General features: G+C 37.8%; 1 protein-coding gene across 1 annotated transcript in view; it reads right to left on the bottom strand.

The window, feature by feature from the left end:
* Nucleotides 1-18,855, bottom strand: part of LOC102692398 (limbin) — a 134,686-nt gene that overhangs the window by 91,262 nt on the left and 24,569 nt on the right. The window contains exon 10 of the mRNA XM_069190280.1: nucleotides 6,473-6,797. Coding sequence (XP_069046381.1) covers nucleotides 6,473-6,797 — 325 coding nt within the window. The remainder of the gene's footprint in view (nucleotides 1-6,472; nucleotides 6,798-18,855) is intronic.

The raw sequence follows: 18,855 nt of genomic DNA, 5'->3' as shown, positions 1-18,855 counted from the left end.
TATAACATAACAAAATTAAAGACGATTAAAATCTGTAATCTTTCCACTTGTACTGTATGTCATCGGAAAGTTTCTGCTTTGTGTAAGGATGGTATCAAAAAGTAATCTTAAGTGAGAAAGCTGTGCTCAATGTATTTAAGGGACTTATAAGTAAAAGGAGATGCTTCATATTGCTTGACTAATTTTAAAAACTAAGTTATAAATGCAGTTATAAATCCCTCGGTGCCGCGCCGGGTGTAAATATCAAAATATACATTCGTCCCGGGCAGAGGCCGAAGAGTGCCCGGCTGGAGTGCACGGGGAAGAGCAGGACAGGAGTGAAAGGCGGGGTATAGAAAGGTGTACAGTCTGGGCAGGTATAGATTACACTTTTCTAAAACGTATTTGAAAAATAAAAACGATTACAATCTAATCCTTCCACGTTTGATCCCAAAATCCCAAGAAATATAAATCTAAACGGGTAGAAAGCTATGCTGAACGTTTATTAAGATACCTAGAAGACAAAGATACTGTATCAATTTATGTTGCATTAGCCTGATTATGATTAAAAAAACACATATAATTAAACACGCGTTTGCGATTTAAATCAAAACACGTTTTAAATCAATATAAATGTTTATATTGTAACGCATACTGTCCAGCCTCCATTTCTCTATAAAGATTTACTCTATTACACACACACACAATAGAAGCAGGAAGCAGAAGCAGGGACTGTTGTCAGAAGGGATGAAGGTGCCTATCCATTGTTATCAAAAATGACTTAGAATCGATCATGTTGTGATATTTTGAAATATAAAAGTCAATTGATTGTCCATAATATTGCTATTCTATTTTTTCAAAGAAATGTTTGTTAAAAGAAAAGTCCAGCACCAGCTGAATTTGAACACACAACCCATGAGTTGGTAATCAGGCACGTAGACCAGTAGGCTACAAGGGAAGTCGCATGAAGAGAGAGGCGAAACAGCCCTACACAGCCCTGTCGCAGTACACGAATATAATCATATCGTTATTAAATTCTTTAGATACGCGATTCCATATTATATTAGCAGAAAAGCTTAAAACTACCACTTTTTCACACGCTATTTCACATGTTAGTTAAATACTTCGATGCTTAAAATCGTTAGGGAGAAATGGAATACCGGTGTGTATTTTTCCTTTAAAGTACCGATTCCTGGAATCTGACTGGCTGACACCCTTCTGAAGTGGTTCCATAAAATCTGGTATACGGAAAAGAAAGCGTTGATAAAAAAGCCTGGATTCTCATCTCATACAAGTATCTTTTAATACAGTCTGCTGTGCTTTTGAGGATCCTTGTGATATTTTGAGCTCTAGTTGAATGATAAGTGTCGCATTTTAAATCATTTTTGTAGTTAGAAATTATGAAACGCCCTGTTAAAAGCAAGGGAGTTTTTATGCCCGTTGAAGTAAAACAAAATGCCTGACAAAGTATGGCTTGGACAGATTCCAAGTGCTTGTACAAATGTGCTAAAGAAATTATACTTTGAGTATATAGCTTGTCCAAAGTCATTCATTATTAATACTATTAGTAATATCTTCGGTAAAGGCTTTGATGCATAAATATTTCTGATAAAGGTAGGTTGTGTACTTTTGTCCAACTGAGCAATCTTGCTTTCATAAAATATACCAACATTTTAATGACTGATGAATAACATGCTGTAATACACAGTTCAAAATTAAAAGCTCAAATGCTGTACATGAGAGGTTAAGCTCCCCCTGGCGGTTTTACAAGGTGACGCCGGATAGTTTCCGGCATGACGTCAACTGACGCGATTAACCGCGTGATACTGCGTGATACCGCGACACGCCCACCGGGGTAGGCCTCGAAATACCCCACCGATTTTGAATGGCTGCATCTGTACAATAGTGTGAAGAAACACTTCTTTGAACTTGGCAGCCACTTTTAGTTGTGTGCATCTCACTTGGTTTTTCGTAACAGCTAGTGACAAGGACATTTTGTTTCCTGAATTCCTATAATTATTACGTCATGGCTCACACCAACATGCTAATCTGGATTTCAGTCATGCTGTCCTGCAGGCACCCCCTCACACTTTATTATATATTTTGGCTGCTTGGTCTAACATGAGGAGACAAAGACTTAAGTCAAATATCAACAAAACATTTGAATTCTGTGAGTGGCATTTAAAACAGTTTAAGTTGTTGTTGTTTTTTTAAAGAGTCTAATTAAAACAGAACACAGTGTCTCCTTCACAGCATGCAGTTTTAAATGTCTGTGTGCTATTACATGGACAAAAAACTATATTTCCTGATATGACACATATGTTAAAGAATTCCATGAAAAAATATCCACAAATATCCATATTGCACATTAACTATAATATTAGTGTCATTCTTGTAGCTTGCCTTTACCTAGATGCAAATATTTCCATAGTTTTGCAAGCGATCATTAAAATGATATTAAAAGGTTTTGAGCAGTGTATACTGTACCTCAACAGCAAATTACAGTATTAACAAATGATATTGATCAAATATAGTGCAGACTTGAATGAGATACAATATAATTTAAACTGTGTGAAAAAATCATTCAAATCATTACTCAAAACTTATTTTAATCTGGCCTCCTTTTTATTTGTAATGTTTACTTTTAAATATGATGTTTTTAAATCCATTATGTTTAATATATTCTTTTATAATTAAAGTTTCAAATAAAATTACTTGTTTTCTAATGACTACACACAATTACTAATAATTTTATTACACTGTATGTAATTAAAAAACACAACAATTTAATTAGTGTTATAAGCTATTGTGACATGCAGTATCTCATTTGAAGTTGTGGTATCAACATGGTAATAACATCTTGTCTCACTAACGCAATCACTGTCATTCAAGAAAACGTTTGTTGGCAGTATGCATAGAGTAAAAATTAGCTATTATGCATATGCTGTAGTATGATTATCCGTAGTGTGTTTTTGCAGGTCATGATAATCAGACAAATATAAATGACTCACCTAATGCAAAGAACACAGTTGTCCATTTTTAGAGGCTCCAGTCTTTTCCATTTAAGTCTGTTGTTTTCCTGCCACGTGCATAGATTTATCCAATTTGGAGTCTAAGTAATTTAAATGAATTTGTAGTCTTAAGTTCCTTAAAATGTTATACTATGTACTGTTTCTGGAACTAATGCAATTTCAAAGTAGAAAACAAGGATAGACTCTGATCTAAACAGCTCTTGTATGTTTGGATTACTACAAGTAATTTCAAAAGAAAAAACTTTTTTCACCTTTGTCTGTGTTGATGACTTTCCTCAACTGTATCTGTATGTGAAGCCAAGAAAATAATAAGGGTAGAAATTTATATTCACATAACACTACAAATCTCCACAGTGGCCTTGCACAGCAGTGCATTCTAATATAACACAAAGATATCTTGCAATCCCACTGTAGTTTCTGAAGAATAATTCAACAAAAGATAAATGATAATCCAGAGTTACACACCTAGGGAATTTTAACATTCCGCCTTCCAGACTAAAACATATCTAATTATGAAGAAAGATATAACACTGCATTTTAGCTTGCATTTCAAACACCTATGCAATAACTGTGTTGTACAAGCATACTTGTAACTGTACAACTAAAAGTAACACTGAAACAGATTCTGTGTTCATCTTTATAACAAATATTCAGCCTTTCCTGTCTACAGTTATTTTGATTAAAATCATTTGTAGCTGGCAAAGAGAGGGGTCCAAGATCCCTGATTACTGTTCCAACAAGAGCCTTGTCGTTGTTTAGTATGTCTGTGCTGTTTTCTTTATGCAGTGAGAAAATGAGAGTTAATCAAGCTGGTGTGAATGATACTACAATTAAGACATATTTGTTTTAAGTTTGGGATCATCAATTATTGCTCCAACATGAAAACAATAGCAATCAATCAACTCACTTGAGTTGCAGCTGGACCCCTGATAAGTCACAGCTACAGTACGACCATGCCATTTCCCCTCAAGCTACAGGTCCCACAGTGCCTACTGTACATACAGTAGGCAATCATAGCAATGATTGGAGGACTCATTTGACTCTCAGTTAACACTGCAAGCTCACAGACACCAGGGGGTCACTTTTGCATGGCAATCTGAGGAGACACTGACTGACTGAAACCCGCCTAACCACCACTGTGCTCAACAAGTTATGTTTGTCCACTTATAAAATCCAGCTAAGAGTTACATAATGAAATAGCCATGGACGGAACGTAAGGTTCAACACTCTATAAACCTTAAATAAAAAAAATGGAAGAGAGCAAACTATATAGTTGCTCGGGGTAGAAAATGTTTGCATTTCCCTGTAGAATTACCCTATTTTTTAAGTTTGTGGGCATTGTCTAGGTATGTCCTAGGTATGTCCTTGAGACAATATACTGTACATCACAAAATATTAGTATCAATGGATAACTTGGTTTTTCCTGGGGATAGGATTAAACATGACAGGAACTCAAGTCAGCACCAACCAGACAAACAACAAACAGGGAGGACACTGAGGAGGAGAGGTATAATAGGGCCGGCACAGTGTTTCAGTTTTTAGATGTGCTGCCTCACAGTTTTCGGCCCTGGATTCAATTCTGGACCTGGGGGTGCTATTTGTGTGGAGTTTGGATGGTTTCCACATGTTCACATATGTTTCCTCTGAGTGGCATTTGGACTGTAGGAGTAAAATTAGGCCTAGTGTGACTGTGTGCTGGTTTGTGTCTGTGTGTCTGCGACGGACTGACATCCCAACCAGGGTATACTGTTTCTTGCCTTGTGCCCTTTGCTTGCTAGGATGGACTCCAGCTCCTCCACAACCAAAGAGGTAGAAAATGTATGAATGGACTTCAATAATAGGGAGAATTCTGCATTTAACTTATCCATGTCTGTAGGAGGCATGTCTTGTAGCTCACAGAAAAATATCTGTATATTGTATTTATGACATTTATTGTAATGAAATAATAAATTACAGGTACGGATATTTGGTTTAAGCTTTCCTTCTGATTATTACTTATTAGTACTTGCATATTACCAAGCTGTGCTGGAGAAACCAAAAACACTTGTCATACACTTTGAATTCTTCGAGTACGTGGGGTGTAATTATTATTACTTTTTTTAATTGACTTGCATAGTCAGTTGTCAGAACTTTACGTTGACTTGATACTTATTTTAGATTGTTATTTGTAACATATGCACAATATCAGAAGAAGCTATCTTTTGAGCAGAAATGCACAGAACAAAAAAGGTCTCGGTCACATTTTTCCACACTTTTCTGGGGTGCTGGAGGGTAATTAAATCTGATCTGAAATGCTATGAAAAATTCATGGGATATGAAAATTGCAACTAAAATCACAAAATGAGCCAGTTGTAGTCAGCACTCAAGCTATTTTTTGGCCAGGAGTGAAACCCAAAGATCCAACACATACATTCAAAAAGAACTCTCGAGAGTAAAATTATAAGCAATACTGAGGTTTTATATCTCGCTCTTCAGTTAGCCTGCTAAACTAGGGATTCACAGTTACTCAGAGCACATTAATTACATTGACAGACATTCTGCAATGATAGACTATAAATCTCTGCTGAATAATTTACAGAATACATACAGTATGATAGCCAGGAAACTAATCCAAATGCATCATCAAAAGCTGACATTTATGAGCAAAGAAGGCAGGAATTCTGTTACAAAGATCAATGAGAACACCAAAATGAAACAAAAATATAAAGTAAAATAAGTTGTACCACTGTGATAGAGGTGCTCTTTGATGGCAAATAAATAAATAATGAGAAATAATCAAAATTTGTTTTTAGCATATGTGCTGTGCAATACAGGTGTCACTGCTAAGAACATACTGAAAAACTAAGCAGCATTTTTGATGAACTAAAACTGAAGGGGGGCACTGGCAAATTCAAGTTTCTTACAGCCCACTGCTTACAATTCCTGAAATACCAAGGGCTGTAATGTGGCATTCAATAGCTGTCTTCATCCATGCAGGTGTAAGGTCAATCTCTTTAATGCACCTGAAGAACATTTCTTGAACATTTCCATGAAAGCACTGCCACGTATTTCCACCACCATCCTATTTTACTATGCTTTTTTTTTCCTGAGACATTCAAGCGTCTTCAAGTAAGATAAGATAAGATCACTTTATTAGCCATATACAATTTCTTGCATACCCCAGCTTGCTCTCCATGAGACACACAGACAGGGAGACAAGCTTGGGGTCAGAGTGCAGGGTCAGCCATTTATATGGCACCCTTGGAGCAGCTGGAGTTAAGGGCCTTGCTCAGGGGCCCAATGGAGTAGGATCCCTCTGCCAGCCGCGGGATTTGAACCGGTGACCTTCCAGCCACAGGCGCAGATCCTTAGCCACAGTGCCACTACCCCCCCCCCCCCTTTAAGTTAATTGTTTTAAGATTTTTTGTGTGTGTTTTTTTCACAGGGAGCTTATCCATGTCTAATACTTTTGGGGCACGCACCTGTTGATCCGTCTGCTGAAAAAGATGCTCCGCTTGAGCCTTCTCCACAGTTACCCTCCTGTGCTCCGCCTCCATTTCCTCACGGGTCTCCCGGTTACATTCAGCTGCCAGCGCTGCCATTCTGGCCACATGCTCCTCCTTCAGCTTGCCCTCCATTCCCATCAGCTGTCCATTCAACACGCTGTTCAGTCTCTTCTCGGCCAGGGCCGAAACGCCACCGTTCATCTTCAGATTCCGGAGAAGCATGGCGACTAGGTCTTTGTAAACCTGAACTCGGAAACTCTCTAAGCTGGCCGCAGCACGCAGCAATGTTGACATATCCAAACTACAACAAGAAACATAGAACAGAGGAGGTTTCAGAAAGTGTACACAGTTTTTCAATCTCCACGCCATTCATCAATGCTTTTTTTTTTAACAGCTTCATCCAATTCAGGGTCACGGGGAAGCCGGAGTCTATCCTGGCAAGCAATGGGCACATCCTAGATGGGACGCCAGTCCATCTCAGGGCACTCACAGACACAGACACGCATGAACCCAACCAAAGACACTCACAAAAATACACCAGGGCCAACCAGAAGACAGTTACCCTACCAGTGTATCCTTGGACTGCATGAAGAAACCAGAGCACCCAGAGGGGCACCCACAAGAACACAGCGAGAACATACACACAGCATGCAGATAGCACCCTAGTTCTGGGATTGAAACCAGAACCCCAGCTTTGCCACCCACTCCAGCAAATACAATTAGAGAAAAAAAAACATTAATGAACACTACTGAGCTCATATTACAGACAAGTTTCAACTCAAATTTCTGAACTTAGAATATTTTGGCTTTATCCTTAAAGAATATACAATTTATTTACCACAGGATCATAAGAACATAACACCACACAGTTTCATTTTTGTTTTGTAAATTGATCACTAAAACCATACATAACATTTTAAATGTGGTTTCAGCAATACATTACATAACATTCCTTTAAGTTCTAAGATCAACTATACAGTATATCCAAAATACTTTATAATCATATGCAAAGAGGTACAACATTTTCTTCACTTATTCTGTACTCATAAGAACAGAATAAACAAAAGGTTATTTTTAAATCTCAATTTTAATCTAGACATTTTTATAAATATACAGTATGACTGAAATTAAAATGATCAACTACAGATAACACAGATATTCTGCTGGCTTTATATATTCTGCTTTGCATAAAATAAATAAATATAAAAATAAATTACAGCAAAATGTTAGACTCCATTTAGTATAACAAATGCTGAAAAACACTCCACCCTAATCACAACACTGCCAGCGTTTCACCTTATTTTTCCACTTTTCTAATTGGTCTGTCTTTATATTTCTGCCCCCTCTAGGACACTAGCTCTTTCAAGACTGCATGGTGCCCTTCCTTCCTGGTAGCTCTTTACTTACAGATGCAGCCATTCAAAGTGCGCGGTATAGACACATACCGGAGGTAATTGGCTACGGCATTGCGCATCGTGACGCAAGATGACGCCGGGTACCGCGGTACGTGATTGGTTGACCGACAGGGGCACTTGTGGTCCGTTGGTCTGTCGTAGAAAGATTTACAGTAAACGTCTTTACTGTGTCCATTGTAGTATTTAATATTTATATGGAATTTTACCTCTGAAGGGAAATCTTAGTGCCTGAGCATAAAAAGAATAGGAGCATACTGCAACGCGTGTGAAGTCCATAAACGATATTAATTTTGGAACTTAAACATACAGTATATGGCTGGTCTCGGTACTTTAAAGAAAACATACACACCAGTATTCCATTTCTCCCTAAAAATTTTAAGCATCGAAGTCTTTAACTAACGTGATACCGGAGTCAACAAGCATACTTTTAGAATTTGATTAAAAGGGAATATAATATGGAATCGCGTATCTCAAGAAATTAATAACGATATAATTATATTCATGTTGCAAAAAAACTGCAACGAACATAAAAACTCCCTTGCTTTTAACAGAGCGTTCCATAATTTCTAACTACGAAAATGATTTAAACTGCGACACTTATCATTCACCAAGAGCTCGAAATATCACAAGGATCCTCTAAAGCAGTGGTTCTCAAACTGTGGTACGCGTACCGGCAGTGGTACGTGGCGTGCCGCCAGGTGGTACACCAAATGACCCTGGAACTGTGTTGTGTGCGCTGAAAAAATCGGGACGGGTTTTCATATTTTGTATTTTTATACGTGTCGAATACGTGTCAGTGGACACAAGAGATACTCTGTAATTCTATACCACTCTATAGGGAATGCGTGCTACGGACGCAAGTGACCAATTGTATTTAAAAAAAGCTACTGTATCTCCAGCAAATAGGGAGAAATGAGAATGTGCGTGATTTTGGAACAATGCCAACGTTGTAAACACAGGAATGCATAGAAATGTGTGCTACAAACGCTGGTAATCTTGTGAGCACAGGAAAGCATGAAAAATATTTAAGAACTGTTCTAAGTTAATTTGAGAAAAATACACCGAGTGTCTCTGTGTTTCTCTCCCATGCGCATGAAATAAATACTTAAAATAAACACTGAAATAAAAACGGAAACTAGGAAAAAAGCACGCTTGCGGATTGCTAAAGCAGGTAAGCCCCACACTATTATGTGTGGAGAAAAAGCTGCTGAACAGATCGACCTGCTGCCAGCACGCGTTAAGATGAGCAGATGTTTTTCACTGCAATTAGATGAGTCTGTAGTCGATTTGGCCCATTTGCTGGTTTACGTTAGATACGAGTTTGAAGGTACGTCCCGTGAGGACTTTCTGTTCTGTAAGCCGCTACCAACAGGAACTACAGGAGAGCACGTATTTCAGCTTCTGCATGAATTTATCGCAGAGAATGGCATCGACTGGATAAAATGTGTCGGAGTTTGTACAGACGGTGCTAGAGCAATGACAAGCCAAAACAGCGGTGTAGTTGCACGAATTAGAGAGGTTGCTCCAGAAATTAATGGTTTCATTGCAACATCCACTGCGAGACCTTTGCCGTCAAGAAAATGCCTGACGATTTAAAATCTGTTAGACTGTTGTGAATTAATTTTTCGAGCCTTGATACAATTCACATCTGCTTTGCTCAACTAAACAGGCTCACCCCTCTCACTGAAATGCTTTTTTATTTTTATGTGTTGTTTTTTTTTCTGTAAAACACTTTGAGAAGCCACATTTTAATATATCAAACAAAGTTTATTATTATAATATTTATTATATGTATGTGTGAGTGTGTGTGCACATGCGCTCATGTTGGTCATTGATAATTTCTGGGGTTTCTATGAGATGATGACTTGTCGGTGGTACTTGGATGCTTTGGTTGGATTAGGGGTGGTACTTGGTCCAAAAAGTTTGAGAACCACTGCTCTAGAGCACAGCAAAGACTGTATTAAAAGAATCGCGTATCTCAAGAAATTAATAAGATATAATTATATTAGTGTACTGCGACAGGGCTGTGTAGGGCTGTTTCACCTCTGTCTTCATGTGACTCGATTCAAAAGCCATTTAGCAAAGAGGGGATGAGAAGAGTGACAAACTAGTATATGGTACAGTACTTCAGATCTTTTTTTCTGAATCGGGGAAAATCTGATTATGTTTCTCTATAACAATAATAAAAAACATTGCCACACCCGGACTGTTAAACCAACGCATTAGCATGTCGAAGCCCATTGAGGAGCCGGGACGTGTTTTGTCCCTTGATTTACTGATCTGCATTTATTATGGAAATCGAGTTCCTCCTCTTTGCAGAGGAACTGGTCCTGCTGTCGCCCACAGAACAGAGGCTGGAGCAGCACTGTCAGACCTGGGCGCTGACAGTCAATCTGGACAAGACCAGAGTTATGGTTTTCCAGAAAAAAAGCCAGACCCCCATTAGTCTTCCTGAGATTGTCGGATTATGAACGAATAAAAGCATCTTATTAAAAACGCGTTTGCTTTTGTCCGGGTATTTACTTTGTAATCTGTGGTTTACATCTACTGTAGTTGTTTGGAGATGCCACTTTTAAAGGTGATATGTAAAATAAAGTTTTTTATTATTGTTATAGAGAAACATGATCAGATTTCCCCTGGTTCAGAAAAAAGACAATTAAAATCTGTAATCTTTCCAAGAAGTTTCTGCTTTGTGCTAAGACATTAACGAGTACAACCCCCCTCTCTGCGGGAGGGCTGGCTGTGACGAATTAAACCGGTTTCACGGGTATTTTCAATGTAGGAAGTACAGTAGGACAGCACAAAAAAAACAGACATTGTGTGGTACAGCACGGAGCTCAGTCAATTCAAACAAGTTCAGTTTCAAAAGAACTGCAACGGACATAAAAACTCCCTTGCTTTTAACAGAGCGTTTCATAATTGCCAACTACAAAATTTATTTAAACTGCAACACTTATCATTCAACCAGAGCTCGAATATCACAATGATCCTCTAGAGCACAGCAAAGACTGTATTAAAAGAATCGCGTATCTCAAGAAATTAATAAGATATAATTATATTCATGTAATTCGTATAATTATATAATGCCAGCGAACTCTTGTTTTTATGTCCACTATAACTATGCTGGGCAAACGTTCCGAGGTCAAATTCTTCCAGCACGGGGGTACCTTTAAAGCGGAGACGATGGCACCGAAATTTTTTGGCACGCCTTCTCTTTAAAGCCCTGGCCAAATATGAAGACAGTACGTACAGTTATAATTCAAACGGAATTAAAAACTACACATCCCAGTTACCATGGTGGTGCTTGTGATCATTGCGATTGCAATTACGAAACCAACGAAACAGGGCGAAAAATCAGTCACATGACTTTGGGGCAGAGTTTCGAAAGCTTAACCTATCAGCAACAAAGCGAAATTTACACGATAGGCTACCTCAAACTGTCAGTTACACGACTGTGTATGTCGACATTATGAAAAAAATGTTTCAGGCATTGATGTGAAGGACAACAGAGCTTTCACTGGCCGATTATCATTATTATCATTATAATCATTATTATTAATAATGATATTAATTTAAGGGTCTAAATATCTAAACATATGTATCTGTATAGCAGGTAGTATCACTGTATTCCACTTTCTTTGTAAACACAGAAAAACAGATTCACAACGCAAAGCTGTATCGCTGTGTAAAAAAACCCGGTTTGTAATGAGCTGCTGAGCTAAGAATAGGAATGTTCCTGCTGGCAGAGGGGGTGGAAAGTGCCCGAGGTCATTTAATTAGTATGCTTTCAGAGAAAATGTTTCAGGTGTGAAGAACATAGATCTCCAATGCAATTTCAACCAAACCTGTTCCCACACACCCTGCCACCAATACCATTAGAATATACACAAAGCACTCAAATCTTTCGAGCTAATGATCAGGTGACCCGAGAGAGAGCGAGAGAAACACCAAGGGGTGCGGAACCGGGGAACTATTTACATGGAAAACGGGCGATCTCCCCAGACTGTCTGCCCGTTTCACTGTTACCTGGATACCTCTTTATTTAGAACTCACTAACACTGATTTTTAGTTTAGAAGGATTCAAGTAGGGTTTTAGATGAAAGGCAGCGACCTTAATCCCTGACCAAGGGAAACGTTTCATTTTTTTAAAGAAATGTTTGTTAAAAAATAAAGTCATAGTTCCATGGGATTCAATCACAGACCATGTGACATGGGAGTCAGGAAACTAACACACAGCGCCACCGGATTTAATAACACTATAGAAACACTATAAAATAATGTGACTAGGCACAGAACAAGTTTACAGCACAGTACAATAATAAATGCTGACCATGACTTTAGAAGCATAAATTGCCTTATACTCAATTTAAACACAAGCTGTCTTTAGCCCTCTAAGCTGGTTCATACAGAAATGTAGAGATCCAGGCTCAGAACACACAGCTTCATTAGCAAATACATATGCAGGACAACTAGAGAAGACGTTTTACAGAGGATGGATTTTTAGAAACATCCCATCAGTGACATCACTGAAGTCAACTCCTAGGTACTGTAACTGTCATGTGGATAGTTTCACAAGAATCAGACAAAGGTTTAAGCATCGCTTGTTCTAGATAAAACTGCAAAAAAAAACAACAACCCATAATGTACTTCTTTTTCGGCTCTGTTTGCCCAAATCATATATTCACAACGTGAAATCTAGAAAATAATATTACGTAACCAAAATCCGCAATATGGAAACAGAACCTGTGTAATTGTTGATAGATGATGTACTCGTAACATTTTTACAAGACGAACTACAACATTTAAAAAATGACTTGTATGTACCTGATATCTCTAATCAATCCACGGCGACATTGTTAAAAGCAGAGTCCCAGCACAAAACGAAACTAAAACGCATACCGTTTCGCGCTTCTTATTAGTTGCTCAAAAGTAATTTGACCGTATGAAATGCATAATATAAACCTAGAAACATATACGTGAGCAGTATTTACACACTGTAGTATCGGTGTTAAGACATACCTCTCAAATACTGTAAATCAAGTTAAAAATATCTCAAGACCGATTCTTGTCATAATGAAACCATGTTTCGTGTGTTTTCTTTAAAGTACCGAGACCAGCCATATACTGTATGTTTATGTTCCAAAATTAATATCGTTTATGGCCTTCACACGCGTTGCAGTATGCTCCTATTCTTTTTATGCTCAGCTACTAAGATTTCCCTTCAGTGGTAAAATTAGATATGAATATTCAATACTTAAACAGGCACAGTTAAGACATTAAATATACATATACATACTGTATACAGTACAGTTTTCATACGGTAATATGTTTATGTTCCTAAATCAATCTCTTTTATGAGCATGTGAAAGGCATGGTGAATCGATTCTCAAAAATTACTGTACTTTGCATGATTGGAAACAAATGCGTGATTGCGAAATGCTGTGGTGTTACTTTTACAAAGACGGTCAATGAAAAAAAGAATGTTGACCAGGGCAATACTTTGAGTTTATACTTACAGCTTGTCCAAGGTCATTCATTATTAATACTATTAGTAATATCTTCGTTAAAGACTTTGATGGCCACAGCTCAAACATGAGAGGTTGAGCTTTATTAGCTCCACCTTGTGGAAATTCCGAATACTATTATTTTGCTTGTCGTATTATAGGAGAATTTACGGTAACTCACGGTATTTACCGGTAGCTTGCGGTAGACTGCGTACAGCGTACCGCAAAACAATGCGGTATCGCCCGCGCATTTTGAATGGCTGCATCTGTATTTCTACCAATACAAGACACGAATTCTTCTCTAACTCTCACGTCTTCGTCTTCATTAATCACTTAACACTAAACATGTGCATTACTCTTACTAGATCGTCTTACCAACTATTCACTCTTGGACTTCATTAATCTCCAGGCATAAGAGTATTCAAATAGATTCACTTTGTGTCACCATCACAATATTAATTAAAATAATCACTTCAACTCCACCGTTTGCTCTTAACTCTTCTCCAACCACCAGAGCTTCATTTAAAACCATTAATTGATCTGAGATTACGATCTACCACTTATTGTTCCCAGGTATCCCAGCTGATCCTGTTTGGCCAGGGCTACCTCCCCATAACCAACACTTGAGAAGAAGAGAAGATCACTTTATTGGCCATATACAATTTCTTGTATTCGAAATTTGTCTTTTCGCATACCCCAACTTGCTCTCCAGACACACAGGCACACAGATGGGGAGAGAGACTCTTGGGGTCATAGCGCAGGGTCAGCCATTTATACGGTGCCCCTGGAGCAGCTGAGGTTAAGGGCCTTGCTCAGGGGCCCAACGGAGAAGGATTCGGGATACGAACGGGCAACCATCCAGCCACAGGCCCTTAGCCACAGAGCCACCGCACAGTCCCCAACATAGCCTTTCTCTCTCTCTCTCTTACTTCTTATATTGGCCTCCTCTCATCAGGTAGTAAGGCACAGTGCCTCAACCTGTGCCATCAAGACTATCTAGACAGCTGTCTTGCTAAACGAAGCCCCACTTCTCCAGCTCCCATTCAGCCCCGGTTCAGCTGGTCAACTCTGTTCTTTGGCAGCACACTTCAACCCCTCCAAGCCTGAGAACAAACTACTGAACTCTATGCTTCTCCAGAATCTGTGGTTCCCCTCAGTACAGGCACTGAACTGTATTTTATCAAGCATCCCTTGTTCGCAGCATCCCACATGTCTGTAAACCAGCTCAATCCTTTAATAATGAGAATATTCCTCTGGAGCTTTCACACTCCCTCCTTCCAGACTGAAGCCAGGACTCAAACCTTTTTCCTCCTAGATGTTTTTATATGCCTTTTAATTTTTCCAGGAGGTGTGGCAAATAGGCAGAGCCTATACCGACAGCTCCTTTCCTTTACGAGACCTTAAACTCCCTCTACGTGCAAATTACTTATTCTGATTAGCTGTCCCTCATTTTGCAGGTTTTTCCAATTAAGAGGGGGCCATCTTGGCTCAAGGCCACACCAATGAGTCTACATTTTGAGTCAAGAGGGTGGCTTTCTCACAAAGCAAACTCTCATTACCTTACAACTAGCTTTGAGAAAATTTGAAACGTGTAATGTCTTCTATTTAATTTAACAAGTTTATGATTCTGAGAAGACAAAACCAGCCTGACAACATTAAGAGTATTCTCCTTTATGCATCGACTGCCTGGATAGATCACAGAAGATAAGATAAGATCACTTTATTAGCCATATAGAATTTGTCTTTGTCTTTTCGCATACCCCAACTTGCTCTCCATGAGACACACAGACAGAGAGAAGCTTAGGGTCAGAGTGCAGTTTCAGCCATTGTACAGTGCCCCTGGCGCAGTTAGGGTTAAGGACTTTGCTAAGGAGCCCAATAGAGTACGATTCCTCTGCCGGCTGTAGGATTTGAACAGGCGACTTTCCACCCACAGGCACAGATCCATGGAGTTACCGCTACGCCCGAGAAAAGAACGGTTATTCATATACAAGGGGCTAGGAGGGTTTGTGTCACACTTCTACAACCTTTTGTGTGAAGAAGTGCTTCCTAGCATTGCTACTGAATACAGCTTTAATACAATCCTTAATTTCTGCTTCTTTCTTCTCTGGCTTGCGTTTCATTGTTCATCCTGAAGGTCAATTCGGTTGCCTTTAACAATATCTTTAAGGATTTTGAATAATCCTCTTGAAGCCTTCCTTGTCTAAGATTAGAGAACATCCAGTGATTTTAATCAGACAGTGTAAGACCTTTAACCCCAGAAATACAGCTACACGCTGTTCATCAGTGTAATTCCAGAGGAACAATATCTTATATTTAAACATTTTGTCCCACTGACTAAAAAATAAAAAAGGGAAGAATAGAATATTACCAGGGATTAAAACCTCAAACTACTTTTAGCAAGTTATTTAAGAAAAATAGCCTACAGTACTTTCCTCTGTCATGTCATATTAACACATGAACAAGAATCTTCTAAGTACTGCCATATTTATTTTATACAGTACAGGACTGCAAAAGCAATAGCTATGACCACACATTGAATTTCCTTATGAGCAGACATAAATCACCACTAAAACCAAGATAACTTTCTGACATAAATTCTGCTGCAATAAATACAGCAATTAGTTTTAATCATACACAGTATCACAAAAAGAACAAGACACTTCCAAGAAAGCTTAAACATACAAAAAAGGGAATACATTTAAAACTGACTATGTTATGTGCCAACAGACTAAATCATTATTTTTAAAGAATATACTGATGGCTCTTTTAATGAAAGAAAATGTTAAGGATAATTACTAAAACAGATACCAATGCCAATAGGAAGATCAGTCTTCATGTGCCCATCTGGACTTGATAAATGTTCAGCATGTAAACAGTTATGCTGCCAAAAGGTCTTAAATTATATTTAAGATAAATAGATTTTCCACTTCTCCTTTCCATTTAATTCCATATACTACTATTTTATTAAATATTTACTATGGGGACAAACTAGATAACATTTATTGGGTTCTCAGAGTTACTACAAAGTATGATCACTGAGGCCTAGGTTGACAAATACATACAGTATGGGACATACAATTATAAAATTTAAAGTAATGGGGGAACTAGCATAATGGAATTACATAAAGTAAAGTACTAAGATAGATGCTTAACTAATTGGTGTCCAGACTTTTGGCCGCTTCTAACTCTTAGATTCTAAATGAAATTAAACTGTGTTGTGTGTAAGTCACAAACACCACACAAACAACTCAATTAAATAAACATTTGATTAATCCTGGATAGCAAACAAAAACATACCACTGTCCATGACAGGAGAGTGTTGAATCCAACTGTTGTAAGTCATTTTCCTTCAAGACATTTTCTGTTCTTTTACCTGTACACATTATTTAATTAAATGTGGCGCAGCTCTCAAATCACGCAATAATGTTCTGTTTAAAGCAGTCCGTGAAGAGCATTTGATTCAAAAGGAATTGTGAAGTTGTTATTATTTAGTTACCCTCAGTTACCATCAAAAACATTTCTCCTTGTCATTGTCAGCTTTAAATACCAACATCAAATCATATAATATTAACCAACATAATTGTAACTCTGTGTGAAAATGTTATACGTTAATGTTTTATTTCTTGTGTTTGTACTGGAGAATTTAATATAGAGATGTAAAATGTACCTTAAAACGGATAAAAAGCCAACATTTATTACATTCAAAGCACACTAAAGACCATACAGAGCAGAGCCTAATTATTTAACTTACGAGTTTTAAAAACATAGAAACAGAAATGTGGATCTATACCTTGAGTCTTTTCAAACTAGGCTTTACAAAACAAAAAGAAAAAACAGCAATTCAATAAGGGCACATTTCTGCCTTATAAATCATGGATTTCATTCAACAGAAGTTTAACATTTATCACTATATCCAAAGGAGATCAAAAGCACTCATATTTCATCAAGCAGACATGCACTTGATAGAATGGCTCACTAGGGAGAGCTACCTGGGACACATTCTAGCAGAAAAAACACCTGGGATTTCTGAATGGCTATGTCAAAACTCCATGGCAGTGAGCCATGAAGACGAGCAGCCCTGTCAGACTCAGTGCTATCAAGACCATGAAGTCTGACACAACCGAATTATAAGTCATCAGGTCAGTAAGGCTCCCAATGTCATCAGCATAATCAATACGTCCTGCTATGGAAAAAGATTTAAGAGTGCATAGGTTTAGTACAATCAGAGTCATCCATTTCGGTTGTAATCTGAATTACTACTAACGCAATAACTGCATTTATTGCAAAGTATCACATGCCTACGAAGGGAGCCACATTCTAATATAACCTGCAGCTTACAGAATGGAATCCATACAGCACAGCAGCTGGGCATACAAGCTAATGAAAGGCTCGTAATCCAAGTTATTTTATTCTTTTAAGCACCAACATCTTTTGTGAAGGAATAACTTATTTTTTATGAATATTCTAAATAATTTATCACTACACGTTTAACCATTCTAGGTGGATTCCTTTAAAAACAAAAACTGATCGAAATCACTCTGCTTGGCTCTGATATAATGGGTAGTACTGTACAATCCAGCACTAGAATTCCAAGTGAAAATCAAACATGCACAGACAAGTGACAGCCAACATTATAAAAGCACAAGCTTTTCACAAGTTAATATCTCACTAATAATTCAAAAGGTTATCTTAAAATTTAATATATTTAATTTAGATTTAAATCAATATTGCCACCATTTTACAAATAAGGTGTTGACAGTATACAACCCTTGTTTATTTTCTCAGCCTCAGTACTCAGCCTGATAAAAGAATAATAGCCTTCATATAAACACTGCATGTGTTAAAAAGAAAAGCACTGCTTGACAACACTACCTTTGGATAAGAACATAATTGATGAAAGGTCACAAACAAAAGGAGACAATTTAGCCCCATCTATTTTTTTCTGTAGTCTAATTTCTAAATTAATCTACAATTTCATCCAGCCATTTCTTAAAGGTTCCCAGAGTTAAAGCCACAATCACCTGGCTGAGAAGCTTGTTCCAGAAGTGCACTTCTCTTTGAGTCATTATTATTGTCTGTCCCAAATTAAATTCTGTTGAGTTACCAATTGTGACACCAAGTGTGCCCTTATCTCAATACCAAGAGTGAAAAAGTCCTCTGAGTTCAATCCATCTATAACAACTTAGGATTTTCTGTACTTGAATCAAATCTCCTCAAGAATTATAAGATTTATCTTCATTAACATAGCCCCTTTAGAATCTCAGTATCTGTTATGCTACAATTGCCCACTACTGTTGGAGTAGGACATGTATAATGTAGGACATGCTTTTTGGGTTTTATAAAGACTTACCTGTATTGGAACTCTTTCTTAATTTGTCAACTGTACCATTACTGTCTTCTATTATTAATCTCTGATATCTCCCAAACAATTTATTCC

The sequence above is a fragment of the Lepisosteus oculatus genome, chromosome 1, assembly GCF_040954835.1.
Source record: "Lepisosteus oculatus isolate fLepOcu1 chromosome 1, fLepOcu1.hap2, whole genome shotgun sequence".
Lineage (NCBI taxonomy): Eukaryota > Metazoa > Chordata > Actinopteri > Semionotiformes > Lepisosteidae > Lepisosteus > Lepisosteus oculatus.
This window is presented reverse-complemented; position numbering and strand designations above follow the sequence as displayed.